The 24,833-nt window shown below is 40.2% G+C and overlaps 1 protein-coding gene across 1 annotated transcript in view; it reads right to left on the bottom strand.

Moving 5' to 3' along the window:
* Positions 1-24,833, bottom strand: part of LOC122804407 (melanoma inhibitory activity protein 2-like) — a 1,673,436-nt gene that overhangs the window by 1,321,683 nt on the left and 326,920 nt on the right. Inside the window, exon 8 of the mRNA XM_044074238.1 lies at positions 12,710-12,830. Within this exon, the coding sequence (XP_043930173.1) occupies positions 12,710-12,830 (121 nt within the window). The remainder of the gene's footprint in view (positions 1-12,709; positions 12,831-24,833) is intronic.

The raw sequence follows: 24,833 nt of genomic DNA, 5'->3' as shown, positions 1-24,833 counted from the left end.
GACTCTGTAGTATCTGTCAGGTTTAACAGGGGCTGGAGGTAAGGAATCAGGATTTAAGCTGGATTCAGTATACACATCATCCACAATATCTAACACTGGCGGAATAGCAAGGGGTCTTTGTTGAGGTAATAAAAGGAAGTCTCTGAGCCTTTTCTTGGATTCTGAGTAATCCTGGCCTTCCCAGTGGAAATGCTCCCTCATGGTATGTAGGGTTTCCCCAAAGGAGTAGTCCTCAGGTGGTGAGGCTGATGGAATTGATTCCTCAGCATCAGAATCCTCATAAGGGGGTAAAGAGTATCCTAGGTCTGAGGATGAATCAGAAGAGATGGACACCTGGTTGGATGAGTCATAGTCTGCATCCTGTCTAGGCCTTTTATCAGGAGGGTGATGGGACCCCCTGATCAGAGTGATTTGGTCTTCGGCCATTTTGAGCATTTGTTTCTTAGGCATGGAGGCCTGTCCTGGAGAATGCTGTATTTGTTTCTTTGACTTTAAAGGAAGCTTAGACTTAGCTGAGGGTTTAATGCTTAATTAACTGAGTAGGTCTGAAGACACCCTCTGTAGCTGTGGGTTGCTCAGCTACTCCGGATCCCTCTGTAAGGTTAGTCTCGGTAGGCTGAAGAACTTGTGCGTCCGAAGGCCCAGCCATCTCCACGTGGGAGTCAGAGGCTGCTTTTGGTTCTACAGAAGCAGTCGTCAGGGGCTGCAAAGGTGCCTCGCTGAAAACCGGAGAACTGGTGACTGGCCTAGAAGAGGCTTCATCGTCAGTTTTGGGCCTCGGATGCCTATCCTTGTCTTTGCGCTTTTTGTGTATTCCGGTCGTCGGAAGTAACGACGGCATGGTATAATTGAATTTTCTACCAAAATAATGCCGGGCAAAATCAAACTGACATTTAATAGTGCGCTTGTTAAACCTAGCACAAAACCGACAACCAGTGACATCGTGGTCAGGGCCTAGGCATGGGATACAATAGGAATGGAAATCCTTATGAGGTATTTGCTTCCCACAAGAAATACAGTTATTAACTTTTACTGACATCGGTCTGAGGCAAGAAAAAGTTTCCCCAACGGGTTACTTAGCTTTGTAGAAGACTTCGGTTCAGGATTCGGAATGAAAATCTCAGGAGACGGCCGACCGGCACTTGCGAACTGCTTTTGCTTCGGGTACCGTGCAGCAAGAAAGACTGAAGAAAATGGCGTCGGCTGCATCTTATATACCCCTGTCACACTGACGTCAGGGAGGAGGTGACAGCAACCGACGCCGGACCAAGACTTTGGAACTCAGGCCGACTGGGGAACCCAAGTGTAATGACTGCAGCAGTGAAACACGATGAACATCAAATTTGATCTTTTCCTTGGATTATTTAAACCATTAACATTTAACGATAAAGATAAACCCATCTATATGATAAATTAGTTATTTTGTGCCTTTACTAGATTTAAAGAACAATGCAACATATTAAGTAACAGAATGCCTTTTATAATTATGGAGCAAAGAAATTAATAACTCAGGCCATAAAAAACAATGATAAACTAAAAATAAAAATAATAATAAAGTTGTAAATACAAATTAGCTATAAATATGGATTTACCAAAAAATTCCTAGTCCCATAAATAATTAAAAGAAATCTATCAGACTATCTAAAACTATCCTACCAATCTATAAGATGAAGTATTAGCCCCCAAAAAAACATTTATCTGTTTAAGCTGTGCAGTGAATTACTTAACAGACACACTAATTTTTGTAAAAGTATATATAAAACACCATTATATCTCTCCAAAATAAAGAAAAAGTATTAAATGTATAGAATGTGTATTAAATTACTATATAAAATTGTATAATAATTTCTCTCATTTTCCCTTCCCACAATTTTCCCCTCCATCTCGGTCTGTCCTGCAACTCTCTCCCCAACCCCTTATTTTTTCCTGAAAAAAGTATACATATAAAATACTATAAATGAATAAAGAACCATTATCATGAATAAGCAGTATGTTAAATGGTCTTTACTCTAATTCTAAACTGCATTAAATGCTTCTGTTCCTAGTTTTATTTATGGGTTTTGATGTTACTTTCAGCTTAACTATACTTGCAATTACATTTTTATTTCTATTATGTTTCTTTTCCATTCTCCTTCCTATTGTTCTTTTTTATTCCCTCCTATTTTCTAGGAATTGAATGTCTGCAAGTCAGTTATATAATGCTATGAAAAAAGTTCCTAAATACTACAAAATCAGTTTCTTGCTTCATTAGATCTAAAATAGAGTATATTACTCTGAGTATGTCAAAACTAATTATTAATGAAACTACTGAAACTATCCAACCATAAGAAAACAAGTCTAGTGATAATATAATTAACTGGTTTTAAAAAACATGTGAAATTGAAAACCAGCAAATAATACATATAACATAGCAGACCATCATTTCTCAAGTTGTCACCAGCAGATGACAACAAGTTGTGAATAATGTTTTAATATACAGAGAATTACTAATTTGGCTGTATGTAAAAACTTTTAGTTATGTACTCACCATAACTTCAGATGTTTGGGATCCATCTCGCCTACATTCTGACTGATGGGTTCGGAGCCGATCCCTCGGCTCCGACTCGGCACGCTTATGCCAAAGAGCGAAGTCTCTTATTGGCTGAGCTTACTATATCCCAGGATGCACCACTACCAGTCCCCCAGAACTAGTTTGTCCGCATACATGCACACATGCACGCCCTGCTTATATAACATCGTCAGATGAAACAAGATAAAACAGTAGAACTCAAAACCGTTCAATCTCTTCTGATCTCCAAGGCAGGGGGAAGGAGGGTAGGTATTAGGAATGTAGGCGAGATGGATCCCAAACATCTGAAGTTATGGTGAGTACATAACTAAAAGATGTTATGTGATCCTATCTCGCCTACATTCTGACTGATGGGACAGCGTCCCTAGCACCTGAATCCTGGGTGGCTCACTGGAAAACACTCCTGAGTACCGTGGAACCAAATGAAGCTCGTCCTTTAGATGCCACATCCAATTTGTAGTGGGAAATGAAAGTGTGCGGATTGGACCAAGTAGCCGCAGCACAAATTTCCGATATAGCGAGCTTGGAATGAAAAGCTATAGAAGTAGCCATAGCTCTGGTAGAATGAGCTTTGATAGATGTTGTAAGTTGCTTATTCAAAGAAGAATAAGCCTGAGTTATGCAATCTCTGATCCATTTGGAGATAGTAGCTTTTGTGATGGTTTGGCCCAATTTATTATCTGAGAAGGACACAAACAACTGGTCTGACTTACGGTTGCTGAGTCCTGTCTAAATAGAAGCGTAATTGCCTGTGAACATCCAATTTATGGAGAGTGTATTCTGCTTCATTGGAGAATTTTGGGAAGAAAACTGGTAGCTCTAGAGATTGTTGGAGACAGAAACTAGAACAGACCTTTGGGACAAAGGATGGATTAGGCCTAAGTGATACTCTATCCTTGTGGAAAATCAAGTACGGTGGCTTAATAGACAGGGCTTGAAGCTCTGAAACTCTTCTTGCAGAAGTAATTGCAACTAAGAAGGCAGTTTTCCAAGACAGATATTTTAACTCACATGTAGCAGCCGGTTCGAAAGGGGAAGATGTTAATGCGCGAAGCACCAAATCAAGATCCCACGGAGGTGCAGGATGAAAAATTGGGGGTCTTAATAGGCTCGCATCTTTAATGAAAGTTTTGCATAGTCTGCTGCTCATCAAAGGAGGATCCATGGATTCGTGGAATTTAGAGATAGCCGCTAGTTGGACTTTAATAGTTGAGACAGAAGATCCTTGATTAAACAGGGATGTCAAGAATTTCAAAACCTCTGGGACAGGAGCAGTGATAGGGTCTAAGCCCTTGAGCTGAGCTTCCAGATAGCAAACCTCTTCGACTCACTTAGGTACAATTTGTTAGTGGTGGGTTTGTGGGCCGAAGATAAAATCCGAACACCTTCCGGCCTAGTGTGTGCCTTCTAACTAAAGTCGGAAGTGGAGGAGCCAAGCTGTCAATTTCAAAGATTGAAGGGACTGATGCCGATGTCCCGACTGATGGATTAGCAAGTCCGGAATTAGGTCTAAAGTCAACGGATCGTCCACCGCATGCTTCTTCAGGTAAGGAAACCATACCTGACGAGGCCAGTATGGGGCAATCAGTATCATTGAGGACCCCAATTGAGAAGCTTCTTGAATAACTTTGGGGAGAAGTGGAATTGGAGGAAAGGCATAAAGTAGCCCTGTTGGCCAAGGTTGTGCTAGAGCATCCATAGCTGGTACTCCCTGATGTGGGATCAAGGAGAAGAACCTTTGGCACTTGGTGTTTAGTGGAGTTGCAAATAGGTCGCAGCACGGCGTCCCCATCTCCTGAAAACCTGAGCTGCTACTGTGTGGTTTAGAGACCACTCGTGAGGAGAGAGAATTGTCCTGCTCAATTTGTCTGCCAATATATTTGACCTTCCAGGATGTGGGTCGCTACCAAGAAGCGGTTGGTAGCTACAGCCCATTCCCACACTCTCATGGCCTCTCTGCAAAGGGGGTACGATCTGGTCCCTCCTTGTTTGTTCAGATACCAGACCACCGACATGTTGTCTGTGTGGATGGCGATGATGCCCTGAGGAAGAAACTTGTGTAAGGCCTGTAGGGATAGAAGTACAGCCCTCATCTCCAACACGTTGATGTGGAGAAGAGCTTCGCCTGGAAGCCAGGAGCCCTGAACTAGCCTGCCCACACAATGCCCCCACCCTATCTGGGAGGCATCTGTCGTCAGGGTAACCACTGGAGAGGGAAGAACAAAGGGGTTTCCTTGATCCAAATTGGATGTCTGAAGCCACCAGCGAAGGTCCCTGTTGCATATTTTCGTAATCATGATGTGATGATTGAGGGAAGATCCTGAAAGGACCATTGAGTTGACAATAGCCACTGAAGAATCCTCATGTGCAATCTTGCCAGAGGAACTAAAAGAACCGTGGCAGACATTGAGCCTAAAACTTGTAGAACCATCCTGGCTGGGGCTTTGGATCTCGAGATCAGAGCTTGAACTTGGCCCTGTAAAGTTTGGATCCTTTCGGCAGGAAGAAAGACGCATCAATCTTGAGTCTATCTCTGCTCCTATGAACTTTATGCGTTGAGAGGGCAGCAAGACAGACTTTGACCAATTGAATGTAATCCCCAGGGTAATACCCAGGAGATGGTGGCTTTGAGGTTGTCCATTAGTAGATGCCTGGTGGTGGCAGTCAGGAGCCAGTCGTCCAGATAGGGAAACACTTGGAATCCAAGACTTCTCAGGTGAGCCGTCACTACTGCCAAACACTTGGTGAACACCCTGGGGCTGTGGTGAGACCAAAGGGCAGAGCGCAAAATTGGTAATGACTGACTCCCAGGCTGAAGCGCAGATACCTCCTGGACGCCTGATGTATCGGTATGTGATAATAGGCGTCCTTGAGGTCTATGGAGCACATCCAAACATCCTTCTCCAACAATGGGAGAATGGATTGTAACGTGACCATTCGAATTTGGATTTCGTGACGGATTGGTTCAGTCTGCTGAGATCCAATATTGGTCTCAGGTCCCCTGTCTTTTGGCACTAAAAGAACCTGGAGTAATTTCCTGATCCGATCTGGTCTGTGGGGACCGGTTGGATGACTCCTTTTCTAGCAGCTTTAAAGCTTCTGCGGCTGCCATTTCCCTTTGACTGGGTGGTGGGGTCCGGATTCTTTTGGACGGTGGGGGCGAGTATGTGAATGGGATGATGTAACCTCCGGCAATGATCCGAAGCACCCATCTGTCCTGAGTGATTGACTCCCAGGCTTTTAGGTGCTTGGCAAACGACACCCGACTGGCTCGAGCAGCACAGCCGGGCAATCCCTCATGACGTGTGGGAGGCTGAAGAGCCACGAAAGGACTCGCGGTCTCCAGAATTGCGGGCCCTCTGCCGCCTCTGGGACGGCGTCTCCCTGAAAAATTTCCCGTCCTCTGCCTCTGGAAGGGAATCTTCCTGCTGTTGGGAGAAAAACTTACGAGATTTGCGGAACCACATTTTCCCCTCCTTTAGCCTTGGGGTAAGGCCGAAGGGAGTGGAATAACGGGCACCTACGGCAGATAAAGTTTTTCCCTCTTGCTCACAGCAGGTAAGGGTGTCTTTAACCTTGGGTCCAAACAAGGAGGACCCATCAAAGGGAGCGTCGGCGAAGGAAGACTTGAAGGCCTCCGCAAACTGACACAAGCGGAGCCAGGCTTGTCTCCGTGAGCCACGCCTGTGCCTGCCGCTCTACCCCCTTCGGCCGCATAGGAAATGAGCCTCATGGACGAGTTAGAAATTGACGTAAGGATAGCCAACTGAGAGCTAACCGACTGGGCTAGCTGCTCAGGTAGGTTACCCGAGAGGGAATCTGACAACTCCTTGACCAGATCCCTCTGAAGCCTGGTAAAATGTGCCAAATAATTCAGAGACCTTAACGTAAAGGCCGCTGAAGTCAGGGTGCGCTTCCGCACCTGTCCATACTCCTAGACTCCTTATTAGGAGGATGGATGGACGTTGAAGCCTCTGCCACGTCCTGTTGTGTAGCAGATGCCACCACCATGGCATCTACAGCCACGCCTTTAGTGAGGAACTCCTTCTCGGGGAGCAGACAAAAATTTATTTGGACGAGAAGGGACTGGTTCCACGGTATCTGGATGTTCCCACGCTCGACAAACTAAATCCAGAAGCTCGTCAAGGCGGAGACACCCAGGAGGCGGAGGGCTGAGCCCCAAAGGCCTTGAGGAGCACTGACTCATCAGCAGAGGGGGGTTTGGATATCCAGCCACCTCGTTGTTTGAGGATCTCTAAGATGTTTGCAAATGAGACATCATCCGAGGACGACTTCGGGGACCCCTCTGCATCATCAAGATCAGTGTCTGATGTAATAGACTCGGGGGAGTCCACGTGCTTCCTCTTGCACGATCTCTTCCTTGGGGGTTCCTCCGAAGACAACTCCGAAGAACCCTCAGGAGGAGGGGAACCCCCACTGGGGGTAACCTCAGGCCCCGGGGCTCCGCTGACTACGGACCAGTGGAGCCGACAAAGGTGACCCGCCTCTCGATGCCCCAGCCATCGGCTCCGAAGCCAGAGGAGTCGATACTGGTGGCATCGAGGCAGACCGTTCCGACCTCGGCTCCGAAGTCCTTGGAGCCGAAGGAGAGGCCTGCCTATGTCTCTTGGCGGTCGGATCCGACGGACTGGTCGGAACCGACGCCCTTTTCTTTTTAGCCGGAGAAGGAGAGGATGCCAAGGCTTCTTCAAAGGAAGGTTTAATTAACCCCTTAAGAATCAATTTATTTTTCCTCTCCTGGAGGACCCTTGAGGAAAAAGCGTGACATACGCTGCATGACTCCTGTAAGTGTTTTGCACCCAAACAATACACACAGAGCGAGTGATCGTCTGTGATAGACATTTTGAAACTACATTTTATACATTTTTTAAAGCCCGAAGGCCTAGGAGTCTGAGACATTATGGTAGACAATTTCAGTAACTTTGACAGGAAAAAATACAATTACTAACTTACTGATTGACAAACCTAAATATAGGCTAACAGTTATCGCTTAAGAGCGCAAAAGACAGGGAACTTTGAAAACCCTGTAAGGTTTTAGAAGGGTTGACTGACCGGGAAGGCCCTAGATGAAGGGGGGCCGAAATCAAACTCAACCCAATCACACAACAAGTCTTCAACAATCCAAACACACACAATGAGAGCGTTAGCCGTTAAAACAGCTTTTGAGACAAAAAACAGCAAAAAACTGACAGAAAAAGTTAGTTAAAATAACTACTCAGCCCAGCCAGCTCGAGACCACGTCTTCGCAGGAAAGCGGCAAACGAGATCTGGGGGACTGGTAGTGGTGCATCCTGGGATATAGTAAGCTCAGCCAATAAGAGACTTCGCTCTTTGGCATAAGCGTGCCGAGTCGGAGCCGAGGGATCGGCTCCGAACCCATCAGTCAGAATGTAGGCGAGATAGGATCACATAACATCATTTATGATTTTATCAAATAAAATGCAAACTTGTAGGAGTTTTAGCTTTAAATGTCTCATGTCATAAAATATTCTCATCAATAAAAATCATAACAGTATCAACTATAAAATAAATAAAAATAAACAGAACACTGAAAAGCAATGAAATATATACATATATATATATATATATATATATATATATATATATATATATATATATATATATACACACACACACATACACTTGATAGCACACAATGAACTGGAATCACATGTCACATACGACAAACATTCCAAACAAAGTTCATAGTAAAACTTTGAGATGTCACTGCCTTTTCAATATATATATATATATATATATATATATATATTTACTTTTCAATATATATATATATATATATATATATATATATATATATATAAAATTAAAATAATGTGTCAAAGTTTAAAACTTGTAAACCTTAATAAGAATATAAATAAAAAAACAAATAAGTACAGAATACATACAAGATGTCAGCACAATCTGCAAGGAGGTAGTAGTAAAAAGGAAACACGAATGACATCCTATAAGTAGCGTTAATGCGGAAAGAACCATCTTGTAAGCTACAAGTGCTTAACTGGTATAAATCAACATAGCAAAGTTGCAAAACATGGCATGAGGTAAGCAGAGTGTGAAAAAAAATAAGTAGACGGTAAAAACTGGAGAAGTTTTCAGATAATTAATTGGCATTAAAAAGAAGAAAAGAAAACTAAAGGAAGGTCTCCAAGAGAGTTTAAGCTAATGAGGCCATCAGAGATGTATCCCTATACCATGATTGCAAACATAGAAAATTAAATATGAAAACAGCATAAAAACCTTCTAATTATCAACCAAAGTAAAAACGAGCTATAAAGAAAGGAAAAGAAAATACACCATCCCAAAATAAATAGAAAATAAGAATAAATAATATAAAAACGAGCAGACTATTATGTATTCTGCTAAGATAGGTAGAGCAAAATCCAAGAGAAAAGATTAAATAATGCTGCCATCAGTTCAATAAGCAATGTAAAAACTGAAACAACTATGAGTTTAAAAGGGTGTATCAAAGCTATATTTAAAAAAAAACATTGTTAATAAATATACTTGAGAATGAAAAAAAAAACTTTGGTGAAGACAATGATGTTTGGCTGACTTAGAGAAACTAAGATACCCACTTTGAGATAAAAAAAAAATCAATAGATGGGAGTGTTTTCATCAATGAGTGTCTCAGCATTAAGTATCTTATAAAAATCTCCTTGGTTTCAAGTTGCTTTCAAAATTGAAAAATAAAGACATGTTAAATGTTATCTGAAACAAATAATTATTAAATAAAGATCTGTTCAAAAGAAACAATTATTTCATGACTGATTATTTTGTAGCTTTGTTGGTAGAAGATGTAATATGACCTGTTTTTGTTTATTTTTCTTCATATCAGTCCATGTAACTTTGTCAGAGGTTCTTTTTAGACTAGGGGATGCCCAGTCCATGTCTTCTGTTGTAGGTATAAGGTTATTTTTGACAAACACAAAAGCTTCTTCTAAGTTATTAAACATTCTTATTCCATTTAGTAAATCTATTTTTATTTTTACTGCGAAGGTTATCTGAGATTTCAAACCATTTTGTCTGAGTTTTCACAATGGGCCAGCAGCTTTTTCTCACATCCATAGTTTTATAACAATAGTCATTATCAAATCTGACAGCATTTTGTTTGTATTTTAAAGGAGCATCCCCCCATTCTATACAAGATAGAAATTTTATAACAAGAGATCTCGGGGAAGGAGGTGAAAAAGAGGGAAAAGGTTTACCTATGGCTCTATACATTCTTTCAATACCGTTGGAAAAACCTTCCTGAAGATTTAGTATTTCAGGAATCCAAGTATTCAGGAAAGAAATTAAATTCTCACCTTCAGTTTTTTGAGGAAGACCAAAGATCCTTATGCTGTATCTTCTTTCTATTTTCCAAATCATCTATTTTGTTTAGAAGCCAGGTAATTTGTTTCAGAAAAAGCCAGTTTGTGATTCTTCTTCTTTAATTCTGTCATCCATGTCATTCAAAGCATAATCTACATCAAAAATTTGTGTTGCTGTTGTAACATTTCTTTAAAGACATCAGTTTGTTTGAGACAGTTTTCATTTAGATTTTCTAAATTCTCCTGAAATCCAACCATTTTCAAAGATAATTCCTGAAGGGTAGAGGTCACTAGATGTAAATTTTTTCTCATAGAAGTGTCAGCATGAGAGTGTTTAAAATTACTCATCTTCGTTCAAAAGTTCAGTCTCCCAGTAAAAGTGACAGCAAGATTTTTGTAAAGCTTCGCAAAAATCCGAAAATAAATAGAACTGTTACTAACTAGACAGTGTTTACATTTTTTTTAATTTTCTGTAATTAAGACTAATTCTGCAGAGCTCTAAAAAGGTGCTGTCTTCACTTAGCCATTTTGGCCCTGCCCCCCCCCCCCCCGACTGGACAGTTTTGAGGAGTAGCAAACAACATAATTCTAGATGTTATGGGATTAATTATTACGCTACAGTTAACCAATTTAGACAGATTAGAGAAATGACCCTGTAATGTATGCTCAAGACCACAAAGGGATTAGTTTACAAATAAAACCAGCAAATCATCTACATGCAAAATCATGTTGGTATAGGGATAGGTAAGGGTCCAAGAACTGATACCCGAGGAACTCCAACATTTAGTGCACCTTTATCAGACAAAATATTGTTATATACTTGGAAAGTTCTATTTTCCAGAAAACTTTTAAATCACTGAATAGTTTTTAGCCCAAAACTGAGTTTGTCAAGCAGAGAAGTAGGAGTTACAGTTTAAAAAAAAAAAATTGCCAGCAAAAGTGCTTAAAACCCAACTGATCTTCCCCATCTCCTTTATTTATACTCCTTGGTAGGTTGCCCAGTAAAAGTCAACAATGATTTTGCAATAAACAAATTAACACTTGTACCTGTGGAAGAGGTTTGAGAAGGTTTTTAGATAAAATAAAAATCAAAGCAAACAAGCAGAATAGTGTGCTATGCAAGAGGAAAGGAAAGACATTTTAAGGGACTTGAATAAGTGTAAGAATAACATGTTGTAACAAGAAAATTGCTGAGAACGTTTCTGCAGTATCTGACAACGAAACACCAGCCAATAGGTCAGAAGTAATCTATTATCATTACTATTAATTAACTATTTTTTCAATATCACCTTAGGCACAGGATTCAATCGCCATGTCATCCTTCTGTCAGACCTCCATGCTTGACAGCCCAAAGGCAAACCCAATAAAAAGAACAGAGGGCATCTCAAAATCAGCTAGTCAGTCAAGAGAGATACAACAAAAATGAAACAAATTAGTCGATTCAGATATTTTTCATGCACTGCATTGCCAGCAGATGAATCTAAGGGAAGGAAATAAGGAAAAATCAACTGATTTTAAGAAGGTTTGGAGGGAGTTTTTTTTTTTTTTTTTTTTTTTTTTTTAAATGCTATAAATCTTCCTGGAATCAATGATTCCATGAATTTCAAGTGCTTTAACTAAACGTTCTTTGTTACAGGTTTAATTTATACCCCTTACCTTTTACTGATGTTTATACTGGAAGAATATATATGTATATGTACTTATAGATCATGTCTAAAGGTGCAAAATTAAAATTTCTTTTCAGACAAAAAGTGTTTGTTTGCATCTTTATGCATGTGAACATTTTTCGGTTTAAAAAGAAAACTTCATTTTGCAGCCTCTGGAAAATTAAAAGTTTTTAAATATGGCTTCCAAGCACATAAGACTATAAATAAGGAGCCGTGTTTACAGCATTAATGTTAATGGCCAGGCAGGAGGTACTGATGTCACGCTGGGTGTCAGTAATTACATTGGATTAGTGTAGGTAAGTAACTCCGTATTAGTTAAGTAATTGCCAAATTGCTAAATTAAACTATTAATTTTTTTGCCAAACTGTTAATTTAACAGTTGGCCAATTACTTACCTACACTAATCCCGTTTAATTAGAGCTGGCACCCAGAGTGACGTCAATATCTCCCCTCCCGGCCATTAATTTCCATGTCATAAACACGCCTCCATATTTTTAGTCTTTTGCATTTGGAAGCTATATTTTAAACCTTGCAATTTTCTAAAGGCTGCAAAAAAGAAGTTTTCTTTTTATACAGAAAGTGTTCACATGCATCTTTTTTGTGTGAAAAAAAGATTTCAATTTGTGCTTTTAGATATGATCTTTAACATGATGGACTTTTTTACAATGGTCATACATCTGTCATAAGAAAAACAAAGTTTATTTCAATAAGGACAATTACAAGTGTATAAAGTCTGAGGTCACAAACTATTTTTTTTTCAAAGGTAAAAGTGTTTACTGCTTGTTTTATTCATAATACATGTGGTTTCAACCAAGCTGATGTGCTTAATGTCAGTGACTTCTTCTTAGCAGTTTTCAAATACACACCTTTATTCTCCACTATTTTTGAATAAGATGTATGGTTATGCATCAAAACACAAAACCCACTTGCTTAAAGTACAAGCAGCTATACTGCAAATGATGATACAGACTGCAGGCACCAATGAAAAAGCATGCAGACAGCATTAACGCACATAATTTGGCAAACAAATACAGAAGAATGAAAGCAAATTTATGTTTATCACAGCTCAGCTAGATAACAGACTATGCTACACTTTTTTTTTAAACATACCAGATTTCACATACCTAAATATTCTCCATTTTCTATTCCACCTCTTGTTTCTAAGTCCCATGTTTTGTTTTCTTCAAAACAGTCATCCACGTCAGACTCCCACACTTTTAACTTCAAAAGGCATGCAGTTATTGACTGAAAAATTAAACACACAATGCAAATATGTTATTTTAATGGGCATCATAAATTTGTCAGAAAATTTAATTTAAAAGGTCTACGATACAACTTTATGAAAACTAGTAGCGTACAGCTGAAGTTAAATTGTGAAGTCCATGGTAACAAATATTAATGATTCCTCTCAGTTTGAGTATACATGAATCATTATTATTCATAGCAACAAGTAAGAAGATGCAACCTGACTATCTATTCAAAACAGCACAAACACTGGCAAAGAAAGATACTTCGCAGGAAAGCGGCAAACGAGATCTGGGGGACTGGTACTGGCACTAATGTATGTATGTCTGCTGATCTCAAAATATTCCCATCCATAATGGAATAATGCTAAAATATCAACTTTGCTGTCAGTTACATACGATACAACTTTAGGGTGCCAGAAACAAAATATATGTACTTAGTATCTCAAGCTGTTTAAGGTGAATCTTCTGTAACCATTATAATTTAGCTGGTGGAGATGTTAGAACTGCTTGTCAGACAAAATTCTCCCATGTTTACAGACACCCTCCTCTTCCTAAAATGCACCATACCTTCCTCTCTAGTTCTGAAGTCAGTAGAAAGCTAAGGGGGGGGGGGGGGAGAGGTACAGGCAACAGCTTCAGAGCGGGGGGAAGAGGTACAGGACAGTACAGGCAACAGCTCCAGAGGTGGGAGAAGGAGCAGGGATATTTTTCGAAAGAGGACCACCTTAAAAATCTAGCATTATGATAAGTACATAACTTCCATTTCTGACCTTTACAAAGGAACATATTAGTTAAGCAAGTGATCACAAAAGACCATCAGATGCCTAGTCATCTACACCTTTAAGCAGACAAACTTAAACGTTCTTGCCACCCTTTTCAAGCACATAACAGTGCTCATTTCCCAAAGAAAATTAATCCAATCACCTAGAGTGGAAAGAGAAGTCAGTCTTCTGCTCTTCTAGCATCAAAGGCATGGGTGTTACCTGTTACATCACTGACACTACACCAGCTCGCAGGAGCCATAAATTCTACCACTGAACCACCAATGTAAAGGGGGGGGGTTCAAACCATGCACACATGATGCAGGAAGCAGTTTGTGAAGAAAGAGCCTTAACCTTCAATTCTAACTGATTGAGTTTCTAGCTAATCATCCTGGGTGGCCTCTCATGGGTACATTCCCAATAACTGTAGCCTTTAAAGAGGATTTAGACCGGTTAACAATATTCAGCTAGAGGACCTTCATAAGTGTGTCCAAAAACCAGGTTGCAGCTGTAAAAAAATCACTGAAGGTGCCATTCTGAAAAAAGGACTTAAAAGCAGTGTCACTGTTTTTGCTAAATGAGCTTTGGGAATTTCAGGCAAGATTTTATCATATGCCTTACGATGAAAGTCAATCCAACTGACTATCCACACAGAAAAAGTATGCTTGGCAACATTTTTGCCCAAGTTAAGTTTGGTATGGTAGGCAGAAACTAGTTATTTTTGTGGAAAAAGTGATTTGTCCAGACATCAAAGCTATCTGTTGGCATTCAGAAAATGAAGATTATCTATCACCTGCAATATTTAGACCACCAGAAAAGAATATATTCAAATTAACAGACTTGATTTAAGTTTCTTTCTGTGGCAAGCCTGGGATTTCCACATTCAAAGGACCCTTTTATGTAGTTTGATCAGATACACTCCAGGTGTAAACTCTGCTAGAAGCCATAAGCCTTACCAGGTCAGGCAGCCTAACTTCATCCAGGATGGACAGTGTCTGCCTCCTATGTCTACCATTCCTCACTACATTCATCAGTTTGAGTCACATTAGATCACTAACAGTGTAGTTAGGGATTTATCCCTCTGTGACAAGTAGCTGTCTTAGCTACATAAAAAGGTTTGACAGAAAAGAACTTACAACTTAGAAATTCTCTTTGCTAAGCAATGTCCATTACAAAAAAGGGTCTTTCAGAACAGAAATTTCTGGTCAGGAAAAACTATTGGTTAATATGGTGGAAGAGTAGGCTTAGCAACCATATGACATGCATCAGAAGCAGGGACATGGTCACTAACAGGAGATACTTTCACAGAAGGAAACTGGTGAAGTTGAGACCAGAATTAAAGTTGCATGTGTGTGTGTGTGCACAGAGTGAACTTCAGTGGGGAAATAACTAAGAAGGTCAAACATCTTAGCTAAATATCTAAGTATCAAAGGTACACAAGATTAGAAACATCTTTACCTTGTCATTACCCCCAAAGGGAAAACTGTTCAAAATGTCACATTAAGTCTTTTAGGAAGATGTCCTTTGAGTAGTGGTAAAAAAAAAAAAAACACGACCCTTAGAGACCTGAACCTTTGGCTAAAATCAGAAGTGAAGAACCTACGTGGTCAAAATCAGGATACGAAAGGCTGAGTACATTTCGCCTGAAGGATGAGACACCAGCATCGTGTAGCCATAAAATCAGTTGGGATTTTGGAGGTGGAAGGGATGCAGAAAAGAGGAAATCAGGTACATCTGGGTCAGAAAGAGTTTATTGGGAATCACTCCAGCTTTCTTAACTAATCTTGTAATTACAAGATATGGAGCAAATAAAAAGGAGGCATGTACAGGTCACATTCGGATGGTTACTACCTTTGAACAGCTCTTTTCAAAAATTCCCTTCTCCCTAGCCGTACTTCTTGAACTGAGCAGATCTTCCACGTGAATCTGTACATGAATTACTGTATTATTCAGTTTGCTATTTGGAATTTTAGTTGTGTTTTAATGTTTGTTTTTCTGCTGCTTGGTTTAGTTATGCCATCATTTTTGCCCTTCCTTTTTTCATGCTTTCTCTCTTCAGTTCTTCAACAACCTTCTGGTGCTGAAGGTCTAGGCTATTCGGTGTATATATAGTGCACATAACTATAACAGTAGATGTTCAGTTGTGGTCACTGTTGCAGTCATTACATTAGGGGACTGTCACACAGGCTGAGGTCTGACATCCGGAGAGACTTTCAGAGCTGAGCACCCATTCTGCTTTCCCAGGCTCACTCCACTTTCCCTTCAGATGTCCTCACATGCCCTTTATAAAACTGATATCTGTCTGTGCCATCTTCTGTTCTTAACTGACAAAATCTTAAGAACAAAACAGGATAACTACAGGCTAATCTATAACCTGAAATGCCCGAGACTCATACCCCTCCTGTGATACCACAGTAATAAAGAAACAAAGGTAAACTCTGTACCCATGAACTACCACATAGGCAGCAATCTACTTAACACTGAATGCTTGATAAGAGACCTTGGGACCCAGGTGGACAGTAGCCTCTCATTTGATAGTCACATCGCCACAGTAGTCAGGAAGTCCTTCTACGTGGCACACTTCATCATAAAAGGTTTCTCATCCAGGAAAAAAAGAGGTCATTGTTCCCCTCTACTCGTCACTCATTAGACCCATTATAAAGTACAATGCCCCTTTTGGAATGTACCTCACAAGACATCTGCAGCAGCTGGAAAGGCCACAGAAGTACCTCACAAAGAGGATTACTGACCTCAAACAAATGCCCTACACTGACCGCCTCAAAAAACTCCAGCTTTACTCCGTAGCATATTGCCTACTCCGAGGTGATCTCTGTCTAACATATAAAGCTATGTCAAACCCAGAGCTGTTGAACATGCTACACCTAAAGAAATCCCAATCCCTCCAAGCTACATGCTCTAGAGACCTAAACCTTGTCACCACAATAAACAGGACACGCTGGAGGGATAGATTCCTGTCCCAGAGACTTCCCTATACTCTGGAACAAGCTACCCATCTATGTCAAGCAAAGGGCTTCATTAACACTCTTCAAGAAAAACCTTGATGAGTGGATGGGAAATACACCCCTGGGATCTCTTCTGTCTCTCTGCTGGACAGTGGAACAGGAAAATAACTTTCTTGGGTGGCGTAAGCTATGGTACCTTGCTGGCTAGGCTTACGTAGGCCCTTGGGCCGATAGCCTAGTACCTACCTATGAACCTATAAGACAAGGATGAAACTCGGACTTGGACTGAATAGAAGAAATAAGAGAAAATAAATACTCATGTTACCCACCGTAGAAGCAAGTAGAGAAAAAAGGGATGAAGAAAGGGACTCAAGGCTGAAACACTTGCAGCACCTATAATTATGGTAATGTGATAACACAAATGCATTATGTTTTTGTGTGGGTCACTGTTGCAGTTATCACATCAGGCATTAGAAGAAGTTTCCCAAAACTGATCCCACACACCTTGGGAGGTAGCTATGGGTTACTAGCAAAGGGAGCAGGGCTTTCAATTTGCATGAAGTGTATCCTGCCCTTCCCCTGGAGGCGTATCTAATCTGTACTGTTTGGAAAGTCTATGTACAGAGGAGCAGGTGGTTGTCTCCAAAATGCACTGGGAATTAACCTCTTTCAGAAAGGCAACAGAATTAGCTATGGTCCTGGTGGAGAGTAATTTATTAGCTATGTACTCACCATAACTTGGTATCTGTGTTGTCCATTTTCATTCTTCCTCTCCAATGGGTTCGGATCTGATACTCTGATCTGACTCGGCCGCATACACTAGACTTCGGATCCAGCTCTCGAGCTCCTCCCTCTACCCACAATGCTCTACTCTATCCCAAACCCCTCAAATCCAGTTTGCTGCCTAATCTCACATTTTACAGCAGGGACAAACCTAGACAGAAGAAAAGGCAGGACTCAACCCCCAAATGAATAGTTACAATACAGTCTAACAGGTACCTCCAGGAGTGATATGGACAGGGGAAGTATGGGAGGGAAGGTGAGAAAGAATGAAAATGGACAACACTTATACCAAGTTATGGTGAGTACATAACTAATAAATTTGATGTTGCCCTTTTCATTCTTCCTCACAAATGGGACAGAGTCCCCAGCTACGTAGCCCTCTGGAGGCCCTCATGAAAGGATCTGGCAGAGCACTGTTAAACCAAAAGAAGCTCTCCTTCTTGAAATTATGTCCATCTTGTAATGCATAACAAAAGTATGAGTCTTTGACCAAGTAGCTATAGAACAAATGCCATCAATGGAAGTCCTTGACTAAAAGGAGGAGGAAATAAGCCATGGACCGAGTGGAATGGGCTTGAAGAGGTTGTGGTAAATTTAGTCTTTTTTGCAAATAAATCAATGAAATGCAATCCATAATCCATTTGGCAAGAACACCTTTAGATACTGCCAAGCCCAAGCTATTTGGAGAAAAGGATACAAAAAGCTGATCAGATTTCATGAACTGTTTTGTTCTGTGAAGATAAAAACGTAGTTGTCTGTGCACATCAAGGAAATGGAATCTATATTCCCTTATTTGTAAATTTTGGAAAGAAGACTGGTAATTGTATGGCCTTGGTTGATGTTAATTTCGGACACCACCTTCAGAGGAAAGGAAGGTTTAGTCTGCAGAGACACCGTGTCTTTATGGAAAACAATATAAGGAGGCTTTGCCAACAGGGCCTGGAGCTCAAAAATTCTTTTAGCTGAAGTAATAGCTACTAAGATCATTGTTTTCCAAGAAAGATACTTCATATCACATTTGTCTGCCAGTTCACAGGGCTTCCGAGTTGGAACCTGAAGGACCACAGTAAGGTCCCAGGGAGGAGGACAGTCCTTCATCGGGGATCTAAGGAGAAAATTGTCCTTCATGAAGGCCTGATACAATCTGGACAAAGCCAGAGAAAAAGTTTTGTTTCCAGACTAGAAGTCTGAAACCTCTGCCAACTGACATTTAATCATGGAGAAACTAGCCCATCTTCTTTAAAAAGTTATTAGAAAAAGAGCAAGGGTCAAAGTTGGTGCTGAAAAAGGATTGATATTCTGGATAGAGACCCAAACAGAAAATCTTTTCGACTTGCTTTTGTAGACTTTCCTGGGAGAAGCTCTCTGGGAGGCCAAGATAATCTCACAAACTGGGGAAGCAAGCCTGAACTATTACTGGAAGTGGAGAAATCATGAAGTTAGCTTGAGGGCATGGAGAGTGGGGTGTTGAATTCTCAAAGGGTGAGACAGGAGATCCTTTGTGGGTTCCAGTATCCATGGAGGATATCGCAAGTGAGACCGTAGGAAGGGGATCCAAACCTGCTGAAGCCAGAAGGGGGCAATGAGGATGACTGAGCTCTTCAGCCCGCTTGTTTTCTGTAAGAACTGTGGAATCAGAGGAAGAGGAGGGTAGGCATACAGGAGACACAGGGGCCAATCATGAATAAGAACATCTCTCAGTGACTGCCCCAGAGGGGGGATCAGAGCAAAGTATTTGCTGCACTCGTCGTTGAGGGGTAAAGCAAATAGGACACAGCAAGGCTGGTCCCAGCTTCTGAAGATCATATTCGCTACCGACTGACTGAGAGACCACTTGTGAGGCATAAGAATGGATGTGCTGAGCCTGTCTGCTAACGACTTGTTTTTTCCCGGTACATGCGTTGCAGTGAGAAAAAGTGGTATGAAGCAATCACCCATTCTCACACCCTCATAGCCTTTCTGCATAGTGGGTAAGATTGGGTTCCTCCTTGCTTGTTGACATACCTGACAACTGACATGTTGTCTGTTTAGATTGTAATAGTCCCCCAGAGGCAGTGTGTCTTGAAATGTTTGCAATACTAGAAAGACTGCTCTCATCTCTAGGACACTGCTATACAATTTGGTCTCTAAAGGGGACCATGTGCCTTGGACCATCTGTCCCAGGAAATGCCCCCCACCCCAGTCGGGAAGCATATGTGGTCACTGTAGCAACTGGGGGTGGAAGAATGAACAGTCTCCTCAGGAAAAGACTGTGGGACTGAATCCACCAATGAATATGACACTTGCAGATTGGAGTGAGTTTTATAGGAAACTATAGAGGCTGATAAAGAACGGACCACTGTACCGCCAAGGTAGACTGAAAAATGTGGATAAAGAATTGTGCTAAAGAGACCAGAAGTATGGTCACTGACACTGACTCCAGAGCTTTTAGTACTAATTTTGCTGGAGGAGATGGGTGAGAAAGTATAGACCGAACCTGAAGTTTTAAAGACGTGATGCGATGGTGAGGTAAGGAAGCCACCTGAGTTGTCGTCTTCAAGAGTCCCTATGATTTCCAGGGTCTGTACAAGGACTAGATCTGACTTGGCATGGTTTATTGAGATGCCTAAGGTGTTGGAAACCTGGAGCAAGTAGTCCCTGGCTTGTAAAAGCTGATGCTTGGATGGGGGGGGGGGGGGGGGTGAGGAGCCAATCATCTAGATATGGAAACACCTGGAATCCCTTGAGTCTCAAGTGAGCTGTTATGACTGCCATGCATTTGGTAAACACCGTGGGGGCTGTGATGAGTCCAAAGGGCAGTACTTTGAAATGATAATGATTGGCTCCCAGCTGAATGCGTAGATGTCTGCTGGATCAATTGTCTATTTTTATGTAACAGTACACATCCTGGAGATCTATACAGCACATCCAATCATCCTTGCACAGAAGAGGCAAGATGGACTGAACCATAACCATATGGAACTTCACCTTCTTTACATACTGGTTCAACTTGCTTTGAGTCTTAGGTCCCCTGTTTTCTTTGGCAGTAAAAAGAAGCGAGAGTAAGTTCCGAATCCTACCTGGTCAGGTGGGATCTCTTGGATGACTCTTGTAGCAGCTGTTGTATTTCTTGTGCTGCATCCTTCCTCTGCCTGGGAGGAGCACTGGGAAGTTTCTTCTTCTTTTGAGGAGGGGGAGGAAAAGAGAATGGTACATAGTAACCTCCAAATAGGATTCTTAGCACCCATGAATTTTGTACTATCTGTCTAGGTGCAAAGAGAAAACGACCCCTGACTGCCTCCAGAGTTGGACAGTTTGGCAGTGCTTCAGGAGTGCTGGATAGGGCCTATCGGAAAAGGAATCCCTAAAATCTCTGGTTCCGTGGGCCCCCTCTTCCTCTAGGGTGACGTCTACCATTAAAATTTCCTCCTCTGCCTCTGGAGGAATTATCCCCGCACCAATCCTGGAAAGGTCCCGGAGATTTTCAGAACCACATCTTCTTAATACCTTATTGGTTTCTAGAAAAGGTCCGGGAGGAGTAGAAAATTTGATTCCCTCCTGTTTGCTGCCAGTGAATGTGTCCCTGTCTGATGGCTCAAACAAGGAACAGTCATCAAATGGGACATTAACAAAGGATGACGAAAAAGAACCAAGAGCAGTACAACTTCCGTCAATGAAACCAATACGCCACAGGATACTAGACTTTATTAACGTAAAGCGCTTTTCGTCTGCCCGAAAAGCAGACTTCATCAGACAAAGTGTAAAACATAATGGTATGATTTTATAGTGGAAATACATCACCAGGTACACCAATTAATCAATTTACACAGTAAACAAGTTCAATTACTTTAAAGGAGACTTATTTCCTACATACATTATAGCTAAACCCCACTAAGCTTCATATTAATCTAAGATGCATGAAAATTAACTAAATTTCAAGTCTGTGAGTACTATAACAAAGTTTAAATTTGTACCAAAATGGAATGTAAAATAATTTAATATAAATTTATACATATATTAAAAATTTACATGTATAAAAATGTAAAACTATATAAATATAAGAAATCAAATTATCTAAATTATAAATTTAAATAAAACTAGTGTACTAATCAAGTATAATACTGTCCATGACATAGAAAATGGCAATAATATAAACATCAGGTTGTCCATATGTACTGCCCTTCACTAGTGTTTCTGTATTAATTGTGTTTGTACTCTAGGGCAATAATACATATGCTAACACCTAGAAACTAATTGCCTCAGATTAATAATAATTCATGTACAAATTGATATGCATATTAATATGCTCCTCATATACCAATGAGTCTCTAAATATCTAATAATGAAATACCAAAAAACAAGTTAATCAAATAAAACTAAAAATACTTTTCATATATACATTAAAAATAATAATAAATCACCAATAACAAAAGGTGCATACTATTAATTGGCTAAGACATCATATATTACTATACAGATTAAAGGTATAAAATATAAAATATAAATTTCCTACCAACTGTCCTATCTTATAAGGCTCTTTAATTTTAATATGCAACTGATAGAGCAACTATCATTTAGTCCTGGATGGGCATAAGCATTTAGTCTAATCTGCCATTTAAGTTCAAGTTCTTCAAGCAGCAATTTAGTGGGCGCACCCCTCTTATTTTCCAATACTTGGTCAATAACCATAAATTTGAAAGAGTGATTGCTGAAATTTATAATGTGTTTGGCTAATGCATTTTCTTGTTTCTTCTTTCTCATTGCGTATTGGTGTTCGTAAATGCGTTCACATAACTTACGTTCAGTCTTCCCAACATAGAATCCTGAACATTTCTGGCATTGAGCCAAATAGACAACCATGCCAGTGTTACAATTAGCTCTACAACGCAGTTCGAAACACTTCCTGTTAATGAAAAATCTGTTGGACTCATTGATGTATTTACAATAATTGCAATTTTGGCATTTATACATGCCTGGTGTTCTTGCAAAACTGCTATTAGTACCTTCAAGTAATGTTTTCATATTCCTGCCTCTCCTGAAGGTTATTTCAGGATGGCATCCTACCTTACTGGTCATACTAGTATTGTTATTGAATATACACCAGTTTTTCTTGATAATATCTATAAGAAAATGACTATTAGTATAATAGGTAAGAATTAATCTAGGATTGGTAGTCAATGCTAGGTCTTGACTATTATTAACTACATTAGGGGTGGCGTTGGAAATTGTGTGACACTCACCATGAGCTAGTTTTCTCAATATGGGTTGATAAAAACCCCTATGCCTTTTATCTCTAACTTCTTTTACCAAGTCATTCAATAATTGGAATGGGTATCCTCTATGTAGGAACATATTAGTTAGTAAATCACACTCACTAAAAAAATCAACATCCAGACTGATAATTCGGGCTGCCCTTACTAGTTGCCCCTTAATTACCGATCTTTTCTGGTAATTAGGGTGGCAGTTACTATAATGTAGGAACGAATTAGAGTGTGTGACTTTCCTATAAATCTTCGCCACGAATGCCTTTAAGTCGTAATCCTTAGTTAACCATATATCTAAGTATGCAATTGCAGTGTTACTGAAAGAAGAAGTGAAAGATAAAAAGTCTGTAGTAGTATTTAGACAATCCAAAATCATTTGGCTGTCTAGTTCTTCACCTTCTAGCAGTATAAAAATATCATCCAGATAGCGAGTGTAATACTTAATCTTTCCCATCAATGTCTCGTTGTTAAAGACATACTCTCTTTCCCAATGGGCCATCACCATGTTGGCTATGCTGGCCCCACACGGTGAGCCCATGGCCACCCCAACTTTTTGAAGATAGAAATTGTCACCTAGCATAAAATAATTATTGTATAGTATTATGTCCAACAGTTCTAATACTAATGCAATTTCAACTGCTGATGCATTGCACCTCTAAGAATATTGCCACCCAATCAGTGGTTATATTCAAAGGTATACAAGTATATAAATCTTTAATGTCAACAGTTAAAAAATTACATTTAGCATCAAATTCAAGTTCTGCTATTTTAGCCAAAAATGACCACGAATCTTTACATATTTGGTCTTCTTGCACCAAGTACTTTTGTAAAATACAGTCTACTAGCTTGGCGCAAGTGTCAGTGGGAGATCCTCGTCCATCCACTAAGGGGCGCATAGGTGGATTATCTAACCCGTTGTGTATCTTGGGTATCCCAAATATACATGGGAACCTTGGGTACTCAGTAATTAGATAGTTATATTGATCTTGTTGAATACAACCATCATTGAACATATCTTCAAGGCTATTTTTAATAATGTTATAAGCTTTCTTAATATCCGATTTGGAACTTAATTCATAAGCATCACTATCCAATAATCTTGACATTCGATCAAAATAGTCAACTTTATCAAAGATTACCACACCCCCACCCTTATCAGGTTTACAAATGCGTAAGTTATGTGCTTTGACAAACTCAATTAATTAGAGTTCTTGCTTAGAGATCTTGTCCTGTTCATTATTATAAGAAGATATAAATGTTTGCCTTAAATCTAGTTCACACATATTCTCAAAACACTGAATAGTGGGGTGTAGTGGGGGGTTGAATGTGCTAGGAACCCTAAGAGTATCTTTTACAAGATTGTTAGAGTTATTACCAAACATCAAATTAAAGTTAAGTTTACGGGTAAACAGCTTAATATCAAGTATGGTATTCACTAGATTGAATTTGTGCTGAGGAACATAAGTATACCCTTTAGCCAAAAATTCGGCTAACTCACTACTTATTGGTACATCTGAATAATTATAAATGTGAAAGTCACCAGTACTGTTTGTTGTAATATTAGGTTTTAAGAAACCTCTGTCATGGTCCGTGTCAGAGATAGTACTAATATTACCAAGCTCTAAATTATATTCATCAAAAACTTCATTACTGTTTAAATTACATTCAGTGTGCATAACCAAAAAGTCCGTATTGTCCACAGTGGCAAGTTCAGCATTGTAGTCATCCTGACGTATACTATGACGACTATCAATGCTGACTGGTGTCACTGTCATGACCTCCGTTGTTGGTATCTCTGGAAATTCCCCTGGTTCTGATAATGGTTGTTCCGTTGCTTGGGGATGGCTCCCAAGCGATTGGCGTCTTGAAAACCCTGCTGGTAACCTGAATTATTAGGGTGACCTCCATTGGTATATTGTGCTCTACGATTCTGTAGTCTCTCACTTCTCCTAATGGGTTGTTCGAATTGCGTTTCACCCTCTGTTGTGTCCAGCTCAGTCGGGGCAATAGTACTAGATTGAATACTAGGTTGGTTAGTAGTTGTAACTGTGTTGCCTATATTGGTAGCACTACGTCCATGAGCTGGTTTAGGGTTTTGCCATGTTTGGGAAACAGCTGGAAGGGGATATGCCGTGCCCTGCTCGTAAGCTTTGCAGTCACGGTTTAACTTCTTGATTTTATTTGCTGCTAGTTTGTTCAAGTAGTTATCTATACTATTAAAACTACGACTATACTCAAACTTGTATCTGGC

Source organism: Protopterus annectens, chromosome 6.part0 (genome assembly GCF_019279795.1).
Source record: "Protopterus annectens isolate FY-2018-M chromosome 6.part0, PAN1.0, whole genome shotgun sequence".
Lineage (NCBI taxonomy): Eukaryota > Metazoa > Chordata > Ceratodontiformes > Protopteridae > Protopterus > Protopterus annectens.
This window is presented reverse-complemented; position numbering and strand designations above follow the sequence as displayed.